A 15,919-nucleotide genomic window follows, 5' to 3' on the forward strand; every position below is an offset into this window, starting at 1 on the left:
ATGAGTTTCTCACCCTGCGTTTCTAAAGAAAAAGCAACTTAAATGAACTTGCAGTATATCGTGTAAAACACGGCCAGTCTTAAATCCTGATACAAACACCTGGAGGATTCTGTATTTTTTTACAACGTTATCATTAACACGTCTGTGAAAGTTTCAAAAGCTCATGAGGCATCACATGAAGATGAAAATACTTACACTACAGCATCTCTAGCATTGACCACAAATGCTTATTTTTATAAAAATAGATGCTTCTAAACCTCTGAGGTTTGCAGCAATTCGGCAATTTAATTAAGATTTTTATTCTGCCTTTATTTTAACATTAACAAGCAATTACAAAAAAAACCTACTAACAACTAAGAGATGTATAATGAAATACAATAAATAAAAAGGCAACTGAAAACCAAAACACACACTGTCTCATACTGATCTTTAAACTAATGCTTTTAAAACAAACTTAAAGCTTAAAAACAAAAAACGCTAAACATTGCTTATTTTATTTGTGACGTTTAAAGTTGTGTGTGTTCACTCGTTCAAGCTTTGTGTGTTTTGTTAGTTTTGAAAGAGACCTGTAGAACTCTGTCGCCGAGTCGATATCCGTTCAGACTGGCAATGGCTACAGCAGCTTCGTCGTAGTTTGTCATGGTGACAAAGCCGAAGCCTTTGCATTTGTTGGTGTTGAAGTCTCGTATGACCTTTACGTTAGTCACGGCACCGAATGGACCGAACATCTGCCAGAGAACGCTCTCATCCGCATCTGGAGCCAGATTATACACAAAAATACACCAACCCGCACCAGCATGACCTGGAAGATTCATGCCCGCCAGGCTGGTGACCCCGTCAATGTTCACTGGTGAGAATCTACTGCCGAAACAAACAAAACACAATGTCAGTAAAAGCGATGACAGAAAGATTTCCAGTTAGGTGTTTCCACAGTTATGACAGGAGATTTCCACTCCACTTCTCTAAAGAAATGACACCGTTCACTCCTGTTCCACTGGGTTAGAAACATGCTAGGATTGTTTTTTTTATCTCCGAGAACAACTCTTTTTAAGTAACTGTTTTCATTTGGCCACACAAGCAATTGTGAACTGTGAACTTATGATGATATAATGACCCATTTTAGTTTTATCACAAGAGTTTACAGCAGTTTAAAGATCCGGTGTATGACATTTAGTGTCATCTAGCAGTGAGGTTGCAAACTGCAACCAACGGCTCACTCCACCTCTTTCCCGTCTTTCAAAGCCTACGTTGGCTGACACAGAACTAAGATGTCTTTGTGTTGTTGCCTCTTTGCCAAAGGAGATAATTAGCCAACTTTCCACTATCGAGCCAGAAGCGGGCATGCTAGTGCGTGCCAGGGCCAGTTGCGTTTCCACAGTCACTTACGGGGCTTGATTGTGTCTCGCCGGGGCTTACCCGGGGGCCAACGGCCAGGGTTTTTTGCTCGACGAAAGCCTTAGGCCAAAGCAAGCCAGCTGGGTCTTGAGGAGTGGTTAAGGTGAAAGGCGGAGAGGCAAGACGCGCATTTTACTTTAGAAAGACGAACAAATAACTGCATATTAAACTCAAAATAGATAATTGCAAGCACTGATGTAAACTTAATATGCAAAAAATAAATACTTTGCTATTATCTTAGTGGCTAATTGGCCCTTAAAAATAGTGAAAATTAGCAGCACGGTGCCCAAGACCATACAGCGGTTTAACAGGACAGGTTCCACTCAGAACAGGCCTTGCCATGGTCGACCAAAGAAGTTGAGTGCACGTGCTCAGCGTCATATCCATAGGTTGTCTTTGGGAAATAGACGTATGAGTGCTGCCAGCATTGCTGCAGAGGTTGAAGGGGTGGGGGGTCAACCTGTCAGTGCTCAGACCATACGCCGCACACTGCATCAAATTGGTCTGCATGGTTGTCGTCCCAGAAGGAAGCCTCTTCTAAAGATGATGCACAAGTAAGCCCGCAAACAGCTTGCTGAAGACAAGCAGACTAAGGACATGGGTTACTGGAACCATGTCCTGTGGTCTGCAGAGACCAAGATCAACTTATTTGGTTCAGATGGTGTCAAGCGTGTGTGGCGGCAACCAGGTGAAGAGTACAAAGACAAGTGTGTCTTGCCTACAGTCAAGCATGGTGGTGGGAGTGTCATGGTCTGGGGCTGCATGAGTGCTGCCGGCACTGGGGAGCTACAGTTCATTGAGGGAACCATGAATGCCAACATGTACTGTGACATACTGAAGCAGAGCATGATCTCCCTTCAGAGACTGGGCTGCAGGGCAGTATTCCAACATGATAACGACCCCAAAAGAAGCTGAGGGTAAAGGTGATTGACTGGCCAAGCATGTCTCCAGACCTAAACCCTATTGAGCATCTGTGGGGCATCCTCAAACAGAAGGTGGAGGAGCGCAAGGTCTCTAACATCCGCCAGCTCCGTGATGTCGTCGTGGAGGAGCACAAGGTCTCTAACATCCACCAGCTCTGTGATGTCATCATGGAGGAGTGTAAGAGGACTCCAGTCGCAACCTGTGAAGCTCTGGTGAACTCCATACCCAAGAGGGTTACGGCAATGCTGGAAAATAATGGTGGCCACACAAAATATTGACCCTTTGGGCCCAATTTGGACATTTTCACTTAGGGGTGTACTCACTTTTGTTGCCAGCGGTTTAGACATTAATGGTTGTGTGTGGAGTTATTTTGAGGGGACAGCAAATGTACACTGTTTTACAAGCTGTACACTCACTACTTTACATTGTAGCAAAGTGTCATTTCTTCAGTGTTGTCACATGAAGATATAATAAAATATTTACTAAAATGTGAGGGGTGTACTCACTTCTGTGAGATACTGTATTTTGTCAGCTTGCTCAGATTTATATAATCATTACATATATAATACCCCGCTATAACCAGTCTGACAGGTCTCAAAACCGAACACATTCAGACAGCAATCCGCTTCAAACAATATGCTCTTGTTCCTATAATTTACACATCAGTGATGTATCCTGATTTGATTACCTCAAATCAATACTTGAGTAAAAGTACAAATATCTTGCTAGAAAACTACTTTGGTAAAAGTCACCTTTTAGAATAAGACTTGAGTAAAAGTCTCCGAGTATCAGCTAAATATTGTACTTAAGTACATTTAATATCAAAAAGTACTTTACTTGAATACTTAAAGCGGCAACGAGTAACTTTTGCTTACTGTTGCCCCACGTGGTTGATAAGCGGAATTGTCTGTTTACAGTGTTGTAAAAACTGTTATAAAAACAACACTTACAGTGTTGTAAAACTATCCAAAAGATCACCATGGCTTGGATAGTTTCGTCTTACTGTTAGCTCTGCTGTTGGCCAACTTCTCACAGGCTACGACTAAAACGTGACGCGTGACGTATGCCGTAAAGCAGGTGATAGGCGGGGCTTGTACCGGCCCGAACACCAAAGTTACAAGTGCAATTTCAGCCGATAGGAGGCTGCTTAGGTAGCAACGGCAGTAAAATTCGTCCAGTTAAAAGTTGTCCTACCACTAAAATAATTTTAGAGACATTATTTTAAGGTCAAAAAGTTACTTGTTGCCGCTTTAAGTACTGAGTTCCAGACTAAAATGAATTTTGAGCGGTCTCGACTGAAAATAACTTGCCCTGACATATCTTAAAATATATCAGTGCCATTGTTTTGTCTCAAGATGCACATCAGTAATGTTTTTTACCAAGGCATTTTAATAAAAGCGACTTAAATAGCCTAAATTAACTAAGGCATAGTCCTGACTTAGGCTAAGCCTTGTCTATGAAACCAGGCCTAAATGTACTTATGCATTCAAAGTAAAGTAGACACGTTTTGTTAACAAAAATGTTTTTTTTTTAAACATGAAGACCAAAAATTCAGCTTACATAATTTACAACTCTCAAAACTTTAAACATGGTGGATGGGAGAAGGATGTCTGACCAATATGATTTATTAGTTTTCCCGCAACAACTTAATTGTATTGTTGTTAAACTGGTATATTTACATATACAGTACACTTCGAATGATTATTCACATGTTTTATATACAGCGAAAATATTCATGTTTCTTATTTATATATTTGTATTATATTGCATTTTGAATTTAATATGGCAATGGAATGTACTAGGGGTGTAACGGTTCAAATTACTCACGGTTCGTTTTGTGTCACGGTTTTAGGGTCACGGGTTCGGTTCGGTTTGTGCTGTTCAGGGAAAAGGGACTACTGACAAATAAAATTAAGAACAAATAATCAAGCTACAAGTAACAGCACCATTAAAACAACAGAGCAAAGCAGAAAATTAAATAAGATACTGTATATATACCTTTTAAGGTAGAAAATAATCAAATAAATCATAACATTGCATATGTAGAAATGAAATAAAGATGAATCATAATTGAAGTTACAGAAGCTATTGAGTCACAAGCATTGAGTGATTTCCTTGACTTTGAACAGACAGCAGGAATATGCTGCTGTCGCTTTAGGAGGAATGAAACCTATCCAGTACACTGATACTGTTTTTCGTCTGTTTCGTCCGTTCACTTAAGACATAACTACTATGTTTGTTAAGATACTGGACAAGAGGGGCATGTTGACCTACTTCGTGTGTGAATCTGTCTGTTTAAAGCGACAACGAGCAACTTCTGCTCACTGTTGCCCCACGTTGTTGATAAGCGGAATTGTCTGTTTACAGTGTTGTAAAAACTGTCGCAAAGATTTCCCGCTGGCAGTTCAATACGCGCGAGTTTGTTTACAAAGCCGACGGACCCGGTGGACCTAGATATGCTATGAAAACAGCGCATAGCATGTATATATATATATAACGACAACATTAGCCTACTCAACGACTTAACTGTTCAACATTTACGCGGTTTACTGGTCTGAACTAAAAAATCTGCTGCTTTTTACCACAACACGTTTATTGTGCTTTTTTAGTCTTCATTTACAAGCACGACACGACAACATGCTAGCTATCAACACCGGCAACCATATATTATCTCTCAGCTAGTGTGAACCGGTGGTGTGCCAATGACACAGACTAATAACAAATACGTTCAAAAGTACAGGTCAGTAACAAAAAAGGTACAAATAACACTTACAAATCCAGGAGCCGGACCGCTAGGTCTGCATCCGTTTTGCAACCCGTTGCCTCTTGCTGCTCGCGCCACCGAGTGTAAGCCCGTCCGATATTGATTCGTGACCGGCCTCGTGTCCGATCACTCTCACGCTTTCTTTTCTTTGCTTCCTCCGACAAAACCCGCTTTGGTTTTTTGGCTGGCTCTGCCATGGTGATGTTTTGGTTCGTTTCGTCTTACTGTTAGCTTTGCTGTTGGCCAACTTCTCCCAGACTACGAGTAAAACGTGACGTATGTCGTAAAGCAGGGGATAGGCGGGGCTTGTACCGGCCCGAACACTAAAGTTACAAGTGCAATTTCAGCCGATAGGAGGCTGCTTAGGTAGCAACGGCAGTAAAATTCGTCCAGTTAAAAGTTGACCTACCACTAAAATAATTTTAGAGACATTATTTTAAGGTCACAAAGTTGCTCGTTGTCGCTTTAAGCGCTTCAAAGACAACTCTATATTTGCGCCATGTCTGAGACTTTCCTTTTGCGCGCTTCAGATCTTCTCACAGCGCGCAAGCGAGTTTTCTTCTGCATCATTTTGCACTTAAATGTTTAAATTGTCTAGGCTTGAATGAGTTTAGTTTAAACAGCAACATGTGCTGTTCAGGTCTCACCTGCACTCGCGCGCTCACAACACCCGGGTGATGAAAGCAGAAATGACTGCTCATATTACAGCATACGTCAATCCTATTGAAATTTGTCTACGTTATTTGATTTGTTGTAGGTATTAAATGTGTATCCATCAACAAACATACATTAGCTGAACTTTGTCAGTCTGTTTTACGCATTATAATTTCTAACGAACCATATTATAAATGCGTCGTCAGATTTAAGATGAGCCGCGGTCCAACGCGCCGAACCGTTGGTGGAGAACTGTGCGGTACATTTTTTACCGAGAACCGTTACACTCCTAGAATGTACTAAATGGGTTTAGTTTTCACAGATATTAATGTATGCAATTTCAGCAATAAAAACTTTAATTGTTCTAAAAAGGAAACAAATTAGTTGTTTTACTCATTTTAAGAGACCCGTCTTATTTTCTCTTGTATATTTAGTATTGCTTTTTAATAAATAAAAAGTACTTATCCGAATACCCGATTAATCGATGGAAAATCAGTAGAATACTCGATTAGTAAAAGAATCGACAGCTGCAGCACTACTTGCATCGCTCTGCCTCTTTCACAGTTAAAGCGGACCTTAACCTCGGCTTCTGTACTTAACAAATCCCGCCGCCTTTCATTTTTTTGGCCACCTCAATTAGATCGATATTGACAAGCTCATTCAGAGTCCATATAAATTAAACTTCATTCCTTTTCGACACCGCAAGGTAAACAAGTAATTTTGTACATTATAGGATAATAATAAGAGTGAAAATGATTATATGTATTAAAATTATTAAATAGATGACAACTAATTTGGACAATAAAGACCTCCCTACTAGCCATAACCCTAACACCTGTTAGCCATTTTCAAATATTTCCTTCATTTTGTTGAAAATAAATGCCTATTTATGATCTGATATGTGATGTGAATGTAGTTTGGCAAAAGGTGGATTTGATCTTGCACTCATATGTAGCATCAGTACTACTTGTCACACAACATTTTTTTACGAAGGACCCACTCACATTTGCCCATGGGTAGATGCGCAACATGCAAAATGTAAACGGCCCCAAGTGATTTGTACACAGCATGGTAATAAAACATCGGGGGCTTTAATGAAAACTTTCGGGGCTTCAGCTACCTTAGCCCACCCCTAGTGCCACCCCTGGTATTTACTAGGGCTGTGTATCGCCAACAACTTTACGATACGACACTCATCCCGATACAAGGCCACGATGCGATACGTATCCCGATACAGGTTAATTTTTTATTACATTTATCATACGACAGATTTACAGCAAAATATACTTGCAGAAAATTGCCATTCATAACTACTTATCAGTTAATCTGACACATGAATGCATAAGGTAGCTTTGAGAATGCGTATAAAGTTGCAAAAGATCAAGCCCTTATACTGAGACTCTTGTTTCTAAAACAGGGTTTCTAGGCTACATCATATGTGTGCATGTGTTTTACAAATAGACTATATGTCTAACGAATAAATATAAATATATGCATTGACTTGCAGTCAGAGTAAATAGATTTAATTAAATAAGAAAGTGTTGAATTGAAATAGATGACATATTTCTTTCTAGATGTCAGATTTCTAGATATAATATTATTAATGTATGGGTGCTGTAAGATTTAAGCAGGTCTTTGCTCTTCACTTTCTATTACGCGCACATTTACTGTCGCTCTTCCACGTCTTGTCATGTATGATGAGCGAGCGGCGCGTCACTGCATCCCTCCAGCGGCGGGAGTTTCATTGATTTTAAACACGTGCAATAGTTTTATAGCGGATGATGCAGAAGCAGTGCTGAGTCATGTGTGTGTTGAATTAGCGCCGACACGACACTCACTTTACACTTCGCCTTAAACGCAACCATTTAATGCGCTTTCATGTTTACTGCGCTCACGGATGCAGAGAGAAGGCGAGAGCGTGCGCTCTTCATGATCAAAAGCGGGTCACATGACTATAGAATCATGAGGGGCGATCTGTACAGATCACGGATTAACTCCGATCAGATCCTTATACCACTGATAATTGTTACACAATATTTTTGCGTAATAATTGGCTAATTTCAAAAGTGCTGCAGAATCGATACGGAGGCAGATGTATCGATGTGCGCATCGTCAGGAGCTCATGACGATGTATCGCCATATCGATATTTTGAATACAACCCTAGTATTTACTACATTAAACGGAAGTAAAATTCTTGTGTACTACAATATTTACTATAGTATACTTTAGTATATTTGAACCTTACTATAGTGTTTACAACAGTTTATAAATTTACTACAAGTTAATTATTTTATTATCTGGTTCAAATTATGCAGACTTATTTTTTCGTAGCATGTGCGGACATACATGTCTGTATATATGCACTGTACAGCCCCGAGCATGCACCTGAAGTGCTTCAACCAGAGGAAATGATTCATAATTTATCGGCCTGATTTTATTTCCAATAGCATTAAAAATGACCATTTATCGGCCAATCTTTATCGTGCATCCCTACTAGCAATGAAGTTGCACACCAACGGTGTACCTGCTTAAAGTATCGTGGTTACCAGACACACAAAGGCTACTAGACACACTAGATTAACTATGGCCAAGAGCCATGTAAAGTGACGGAGTCACACGGTAGACGAGAAATCACCGCGTCACGGACGGCTCATATTCTGTACACACAAGCTCAAATTCAAAGTCTACTTCTAATGCAAGCTGGGCAAATGTAACTTTTTTAGGTTTTTTTATTAAACCACAAGTGGACTTTGAAAGTTACTTTGCAAATAGGCTCTATATCACGTTGGTAAATCTATCTAAATTTCCGTTAATAATGTTGTAGAATTGAGTAACATATGAAGGCTTTTCTGTATTTATATGCTGTTTTCTGTTATTCACAAAAAAATACATATATATCTACCATCTTACTTTTGAACTTGCATATCGACACAAATTTACTCCAAAATGCCCATATTAGCAAGTACCCTTGTAAAAGTAGTCACAAACAGTTAGAAAACAAAATGCATGTGTTAGATCTGTGCGCTTGCTCTTAAAGGGCCAGCACCATAATAAATATTTCCGTTTTTACTGCTCATCAAACAACAAAAGACAAAACACAAGCACTGCTCCTGACTGAATAACCTATAGAACAATAAGCTTTAAGCTATATTTAATTTATACAGTGAAGGCTATGATGGATCGTAGGATCTGCATTTCTTTGGGCATTTTCTAAAGATGAAGACATTCTGATGTGAGAGAAAAGACTTATATTTTGTGTTGCATTTAATTTCTTATTTCCTTATCCTTATTATCCTTGACTATTTCTCTTTATACCATGGTCTGTTTGAATACTGTATTCTGATTGGCTGGAATGTGTTCATTAAAACCCTTCAAAATAGCCATCATTTTCACCTGTTTGATGTAAAATTTCACTGTAAACATCAACAACAGCTTTAACTTGGCAAATGACCATGGTATAAGCGGGATAATCCACAGCTAGCCGTGTGTTAAAGGATTCGCGTCGTGCATTAAAACCCTTTAACACACGGCTAGCTGTGGATTATCCCTTACATATAATTTATTAGTAATGGAATAGACGCAGTTAGATTGAGCATCAAAACGCAACTATGATTTTCTCTCCATAATAAACATAAAAAACACATTTTATTCTATTGTCACTTCGTCTCCTGCATGCTGTTCTTCCCTTTTTTGACTCCGTATTTACACAGAAAACTCCAATCCCTGGTCACAGTAAGGCATTGCTTTAATAGCTTCCCCACAAACATACATCAACGTACCTCTTGACTCCATACGCCATATTGAGCAGATTGTCCAGCCTGAAACACACATCACATTCTCAAATTCAAATTGAAATCAAAGTGATCAGAAGAGCAGTGAGCGAGTGCTACCTGAATCTCTGTGCTTGCTGTGCCAGAGGTCCTGGGTATCGCCGGCCAGGGGACTGATACAGGTGAGAGAGTAACGCCTGACTGCTCTTCTGACTGGGGTTGTTGGCAAACTTCACTGTGATGGGTTCTGTAGCGCCCGGCGGCTTCTGCCCATTTTGACCTTTAATGGCCTCCTCAGCTTCAACACGCCGATCAAAACGGATGAACCCAACACCTCTGGACACACCTTAACACGTTAACACGAGGAAAGACATCATATGCATATAAACCCAACACCTCTGAACACCCATTACAACTAGTCAAGTTATCAAACAAACAACAGTGAGAGTTCTGTTTGATTCAATTCAACCTCTATTGAGCATTAGTATGGAGTGAAAGTGTTTCAAACAAACAACTAGTCACAATTGTAAAATCTTGCTGATGATTAATCGCCTAATAAATAATTATGATTATGGTGACTAATTGTCCGTTTTAGGTCTTTTAAAATTCTCACAATTATTAACAAGCAACCAGAACACACTGTAAAGTCCACAAACATGCAAAGCAATATAACAGAACATCCACATGCAAATCAAGTGTTCATGTACCTTCAGTTTGTTATTTGGGGCGGTGTGTACGCATCCTAAATGTCTTTATTTCATCTTTAATGTCATATCAGCAACACCCATCCTGAATGTAGTCAGTTCACCAGACACCGAGCTCATTAGATTGGGACAACAGAAGCTCAATCTTGCTGACAAGCACTTATCAATGTTATACAGTGTTTATTAACACGCTAATTAACATATTCCTGATGTCAAAGTAGTTTTAATACTGCGTTCAATAGGGCTGTCACGATTATGAAATTTGATTGACGATTAATTGTCTAATAAATCATTGCGATTATGACGATTAATTGTCTGTTTTAGGGCTTTGGCGATTATGACGATTAATTGTCTGTTTTTGAGCTTTGACATTTAATTCTCATACATTTTTGATTCAGCGATTGAAACGACCATATTGTTCTGAATGCAAGACTATGTTTTTTTCTTGGAAATACATCGGAAAAAATTGGGTCATCATATATTTAAGGTTTAGGCTTTTACCTGTCAATAATACAACCACCAAATACTTGTAAATTAAGTAAATTGATCAGGAGTGAATTGAAGCCACCATTAAAATGCTAGCAGTCTAAGGGTGCGTTTACACTTGGCATTAACATGCGACCTGTATCTGGATGTTGTCCATATACACATTGAAAAGACAAGTGTAAACGCGCTTCTGATCGGAATGTCATCCGATCAGCGTGTCCTGATCCAGAGGTAGTCGAGGACGCATTGTGATCGGATCTCAGTGTAATGTAAACACAATCCAGACAGTTTATCTACATTTACCGGGACAATTTCACAGAAAACCCCACCGCTATCATTATTCTCTCGTCTGTCCGAAGCTTCTCAGACTGCGGAGCAGCTGACAAATGCAGCGGAAAGTTTACTCTTGCTCCCGAACGTTGCACAGTCGTTCATTTTCCCACGAAATTATCATGGATACTTTAACCTACAGTCGAGTCTGACGTCATCACCCTAAAGTGTTTTTTCATCAATTTTAACAATCATAGGTAGTTTAGATGGTTAGAGTAAGGTTAGGGTTAGGGTAAAGGTTTCGTAAGACTTGAAACACCAAAGATTTAGTCAAAACCAACAAGCCACGCCCACGGATCTGACTCGAAAGTACCGTCCCCAGAAGACAGATTAAGCGGCAGACGGGCAACTTGAAACGGAGCTCTGAACACACCGTATATATCATTTACACACAGAAACAAGATTGTATGGTGTTGCTAATAGCTGATGTCAGTAAACACGCTATTTAGGGCGCAGACCAAAGAAACGACGCGCTGTCACTTTCAGCCGAACCAACCCAAATACACGAGAACGATGTAAGTGGTCGCTTTTGATCATATGAACTTCGGCCTACTTATGTGATTATTTTATGTGTCTGTGACATGAATAAACAAATGATGTGTTTAACGGTGTTTTTAGAGTCTGTGTGTGTGTGCGCGCGCTAGTGAAACACGCCACAGCTCAAGTACAAAAGCTCATGTCATTTTACAAACGTCCTCTGCTTATACTTTCACATATAAGATCATTAATTGTTTTAACCGCGGTTTACTTCCCACCGCTGCCTCGAGTTCAACATGGCTGCGTATCAAATCTGTAACATGCTCATCCTCCCCGTTATACGTGTTTTGTGAAATCTCCCCGCACCTGGGTTATTTTTAAATTGCAGGCTTATTAAAATAATGGGCGGGAAACTATAGAGATCCGATCAGTTATCCAGATGTGGAAGCCACTTGTTGACAAGTGTAAACGCGCTGTGTCCTGATTGTCTGAAGATCCGATCTGCTTGTTCTGATCACAGAGATCGCATGTTAATGCCAAGTGTAAACGCACCCTTAGAAAAGCTTCTAGTCTGTTTTTTTTCTCACTTGCAAGACTACAATAAAATTTTACTTGTGTGTTAATGAAATTTTGGTAGACTGGTTTTCACACTGAGATTTGCTTAAATAATATTAAATTGTACTGCAGGTAATTTGTATATGTTTTAGTTTTTTTTAAAGTGATTGTGTTGTGGTGGTACATTTGACAAGTATTACCATGCTTTAGTAACAATATATACACTAAAATATGCAATATGCAGATACGCTACAGCTCCCCCTAGTGTCTTCTATAGAGATGTGCAATAATTGTGATGATCTGAAACCATCGCGATGAGGTCAAACAATCGTGATGAGATGATTATTTAATAATCGTGACAGCCCTAGCGTTCAATACACCAAGGAAGTGTGATATTTCCCAGCACAAACACAGAAGTAATGTCTGGATTTATTAACATTACAATATTTATTCATATTAATGTTACTAATGATTTAGTAGCATTCAAAATTACAAGTATCTTTTATTAATAAAAGAGCACAGTTTCATAAATTATTTCCGGGCTGAGGTGGGAATTATCGAATTTCAGAGAGCCCGTGAAGGCAGCAAAAGTTGGAACTCAGACCCGTTTCGATTCTGCTCTCTGAACATTACAAACAGCTAACTGCCGAATAAAGCCGTTGTCATGAACATATTTTCTGTTGTCAGTTCTGTTGTATAACAAAGACACATCGTCGTGTTCCTGTGGCCCAATGGTAGAGCATTGCGTTAGCAGCGCAAAAGGTTGTGGGTTCAATTTCCAGGGAACACAAGATACAAACAAAAAATATATCTTGAATGGATGAAAGCGTCTGCTAAATGCATAAATGTAAAATCACCATACACATCTTAAAGAGCAGAGATTTCTCACACAGCGCGTGCACAGCCTCTTTTCTCTGTAACCATGTGCTGCTTCTCCAGAGATACTCTTATTATACGGAGATGGAAGGGTCTGTAATACTTCCAGTTGAAGAAACCGTAACGGCTAACACATTGATATCCATTAAAAACTAGCATCTGGACTCCTTTCCAGCATTCCGCTAAAGCGCTAGCATTAACCGTTACCTTTTTTGGCAGTCTGGATAAAATGTAAAAGGCACGCCATGTCAAAAAAGTTGCCAAACCGTGAATTAGACCAACACTGTTTATGTGCTCGTTAATAGGATAAAAAGAGTAAAGAACAATTTGCTGGATAATATTAAATCACTGAATAATGTTAGTTGGAAAAATATATTGCCAGGAAAGTAACAAACAAAACAGTGTACATCATTGCATTTCTCAACTGGCATGTTATGCCAAATTTATTAATATGACTTTTGTCTGCCTGCTGACAAAGTACTTTTTATCTACAGTATGCATTTACTCACTATGCTCAAATTGCAATCACTCACAGAGACTAATCATTTCCACAGAGCTTTTTTCAGATTTGTTCAGTTAACATTTACCCAATATGTAACAGACGACATTCATTCGTTTTTAAAAGTCTTTCACCGCTTCACATGCACATATGTATTACCATGAGCACACTAAAGAGAAGATCCTCATCTGTTACAAGAAAATGCGACAGCCGAGTCCTCACCACATCGCGTGTGAAAAAACACTTCAAACAGTCCACTAAAAGGCCATGGAGAGTCGAAGAAATGAAATGGGTAATATTTATTTTTTGGTAGAACACAAAGGCAACTATTAGCTGTTCTGAAACGTTCTGAAATCCAAACAGTGATTACAGCGAGTGCGAACACAAAATGGCATTCTCTATTCCTGTAGGCAGTTCGTCCTGTATAGGCTACATTCAGGTTAGAGAGGTTGATAAATGTGCTGCTAGTAATGTATGTGCTTGGACAAGCATTGCGCAGATTTGTTTCTGCTGGGTGTTCGACAACTTCATTTAGGATGTTGGAAGGCTTCATTTCCCCAGAGCAATGCAAGCAAGTTTTTAAAAGTAATGTGTTATAAAACTTTACCACTAACATAGTCATCCGTGAACAGAAAATGTGCATTTGACATCTTGAGTTGCGCAGACCGATCGGCATTCAACGCGAGAGAAATTGAAGATCAAACTGCTCCATAAGCTTTTGAATCATTTTTTGAATCAACACATGCCAATAGATGTGCGGCAAACACACCAAAATACACTGATGTAGTATCATATCAAATCCGGGATCTGCGCCTCTGTCATGTTACCTTGACCTCAGCTGACTGTAGGGAGAGATAACTTAATAGTGAGAGTGTTAAAATGTGAAACAAATAGGCTACCTACTAATTTCTCCATTTGCTGTGGGTAACATCTGTACCTTTCATTGCACATTATATGACAGTTGAGTTTGCATGAACAGCATTTTGCATTAAATACTCATTTGTAAGCCTTGGAAAATATTTTCAATAAATTATATTCACTTCCACTCTAATGACAGCATTTAAAATGAATTACATTTAACTATTTATGATGTAGAAATGTTTATATAGGCATAAACTCAGTCTAATATACTGTAATCATCTTTGGGTAGGATATTAATTCTCTACGTATCTAATCGTCATATCCGAGTCCAAAATGTACACTGCTTGGACTATTTCAAGACAATGAAAAATAAATGCACCCAGTAATTTCTACATTGTAATAAATGTTTATTCTTGTAAGAAGATTGTATTGTTTTCATTTGCCTAATTATTAACACAAATGATTAATGACAAACCTTGTATTATACCTCTGACGGAAGCACACACATTTAGGCCTATAAACTTCACACAATTACACACCTAAGTGAGGTGAATATAAGCAGCTTTTTAGGTTTTTATTATGCATTTAGGAGAGTATTGAAACTAAGCTCAAACATTCTACTTCACATCGTTTTTACTCCTTGGGAAAGTATGGTAATATTCCAACTGGCCAATCAAATCTGTTATTTGACTTTCAGTGATATGCTTTTTATTCATTTTTATTGGTATTTCACGAGACAAAACAAATATACATTTATTGAGATTACCGATTATCCCAATTCAGTTACATGCGTTTTAAATTATATTTTAATAACAAATAATGTATTATTATTATTATGAAGACATTTAGCCCATTATTTTTGTGGGGGGCGGTAAGGGACCTGGAAAATGGATGGGGGCGCTGGCCCCAAAAAGGTTGAAAACCACTGCTTTAACCCTTTATGACCTGCCATTGAACAATTCCGCTAGAGTACATTTTAGTATTTTTACATGCTGTGCTGTTATGCTTTTGAGTATTTTCACATGCCATACATCAATACAATCCTTACACCCCCAATTTGAAGGCTATGTATGTAATTGATCCATAGTAACTAGGTAAACAGGTCAAAAGTGCAATAAACCCCCCCAAAAAAGGAAAATTGTTTTTTTTACCCAATATATTTGACTAAATACAGATTTATCACAAATATCAACCTCAAACTTGTGAATGTAAAAACTTGCATCAAACACTTCAAAATCACATACAATTTATTTGGACTGTTTACATAAAATAGTTTGTGAGATATAATAATTTTTGTAAACAGTGCGTTGTGAAGTAAAACAGATAAAATACTGCTTTTGAGAGCAATGTTGATTGAACAGCTAAAACAGACCATGTAAAATAATAAATTACCCTAATATCTGTACTTTATCAGAACTATAGATGCAAAAAGGCTGTGATGACACTGGTGACAGTTCCTGACCAGAATAACACACAGGGGCTCTTGACATGTTTCACACATAAATGGAGTGCATTTGAATTTGTGCGGTCAAAAAGATAAATAAATAAACCATAAATAACCCAAAACAAACCTAAACATACTGAAAGACACCGCTACATATACACAGCCTAGCTGTGATAAGA

At 38.7% G+C, this 15,919-nt stretch overlaps 1 protein-coding gene across 3 annotated transcripts in view; it reads right to left on the reverse strand.

Annotated features, from left to right (window-relative positions):
* Window positions 1-530: 530 nt before the first annotated feature.
* The window catches only part of elavl2 (ELAV like neuron-specific RNA binding protein 2), a 41,815-nt gene continuing 26,426 nt past the window's right edge, over window positions 531-15,919 (reverse strand). For 2 of the 3 annotated variants that reach the window (XM_057335521.1, XM_057335530.1), the window contains 2 exons: window positions 9,629-9,854; window positions 531-858 (listed from right to left, as the gene is read on the reverse strand). In XM_057335521.1, coding sequence (XP_057191504.1) covers window positions 531-858; window positions 9,629-9,854 — 554 coding nt within the window. Of the gene's footprint in view, window positions 862-9,517; window positions 9,557-9,628; window positions 9,855-15,919 lie in introns of all 3 variants that reach the window. The other variant, XM_057335538.1, reaches the window with a different exon arrangement.

This window comes from Triplophysa rosa, linkage group LG1 (genome assembly GCF_024868665.1).
Source record: "Triplophysa rosa linkage group LG1, Trosa_1v2, whole genome shotgun sequence".
Lineage (NCBI taxonomy): Eukaryota > Metazoa > Chordata > Actinopteri > Cypriniformes > Nemacheilidae > Triplophysa > Triplophysa rosa.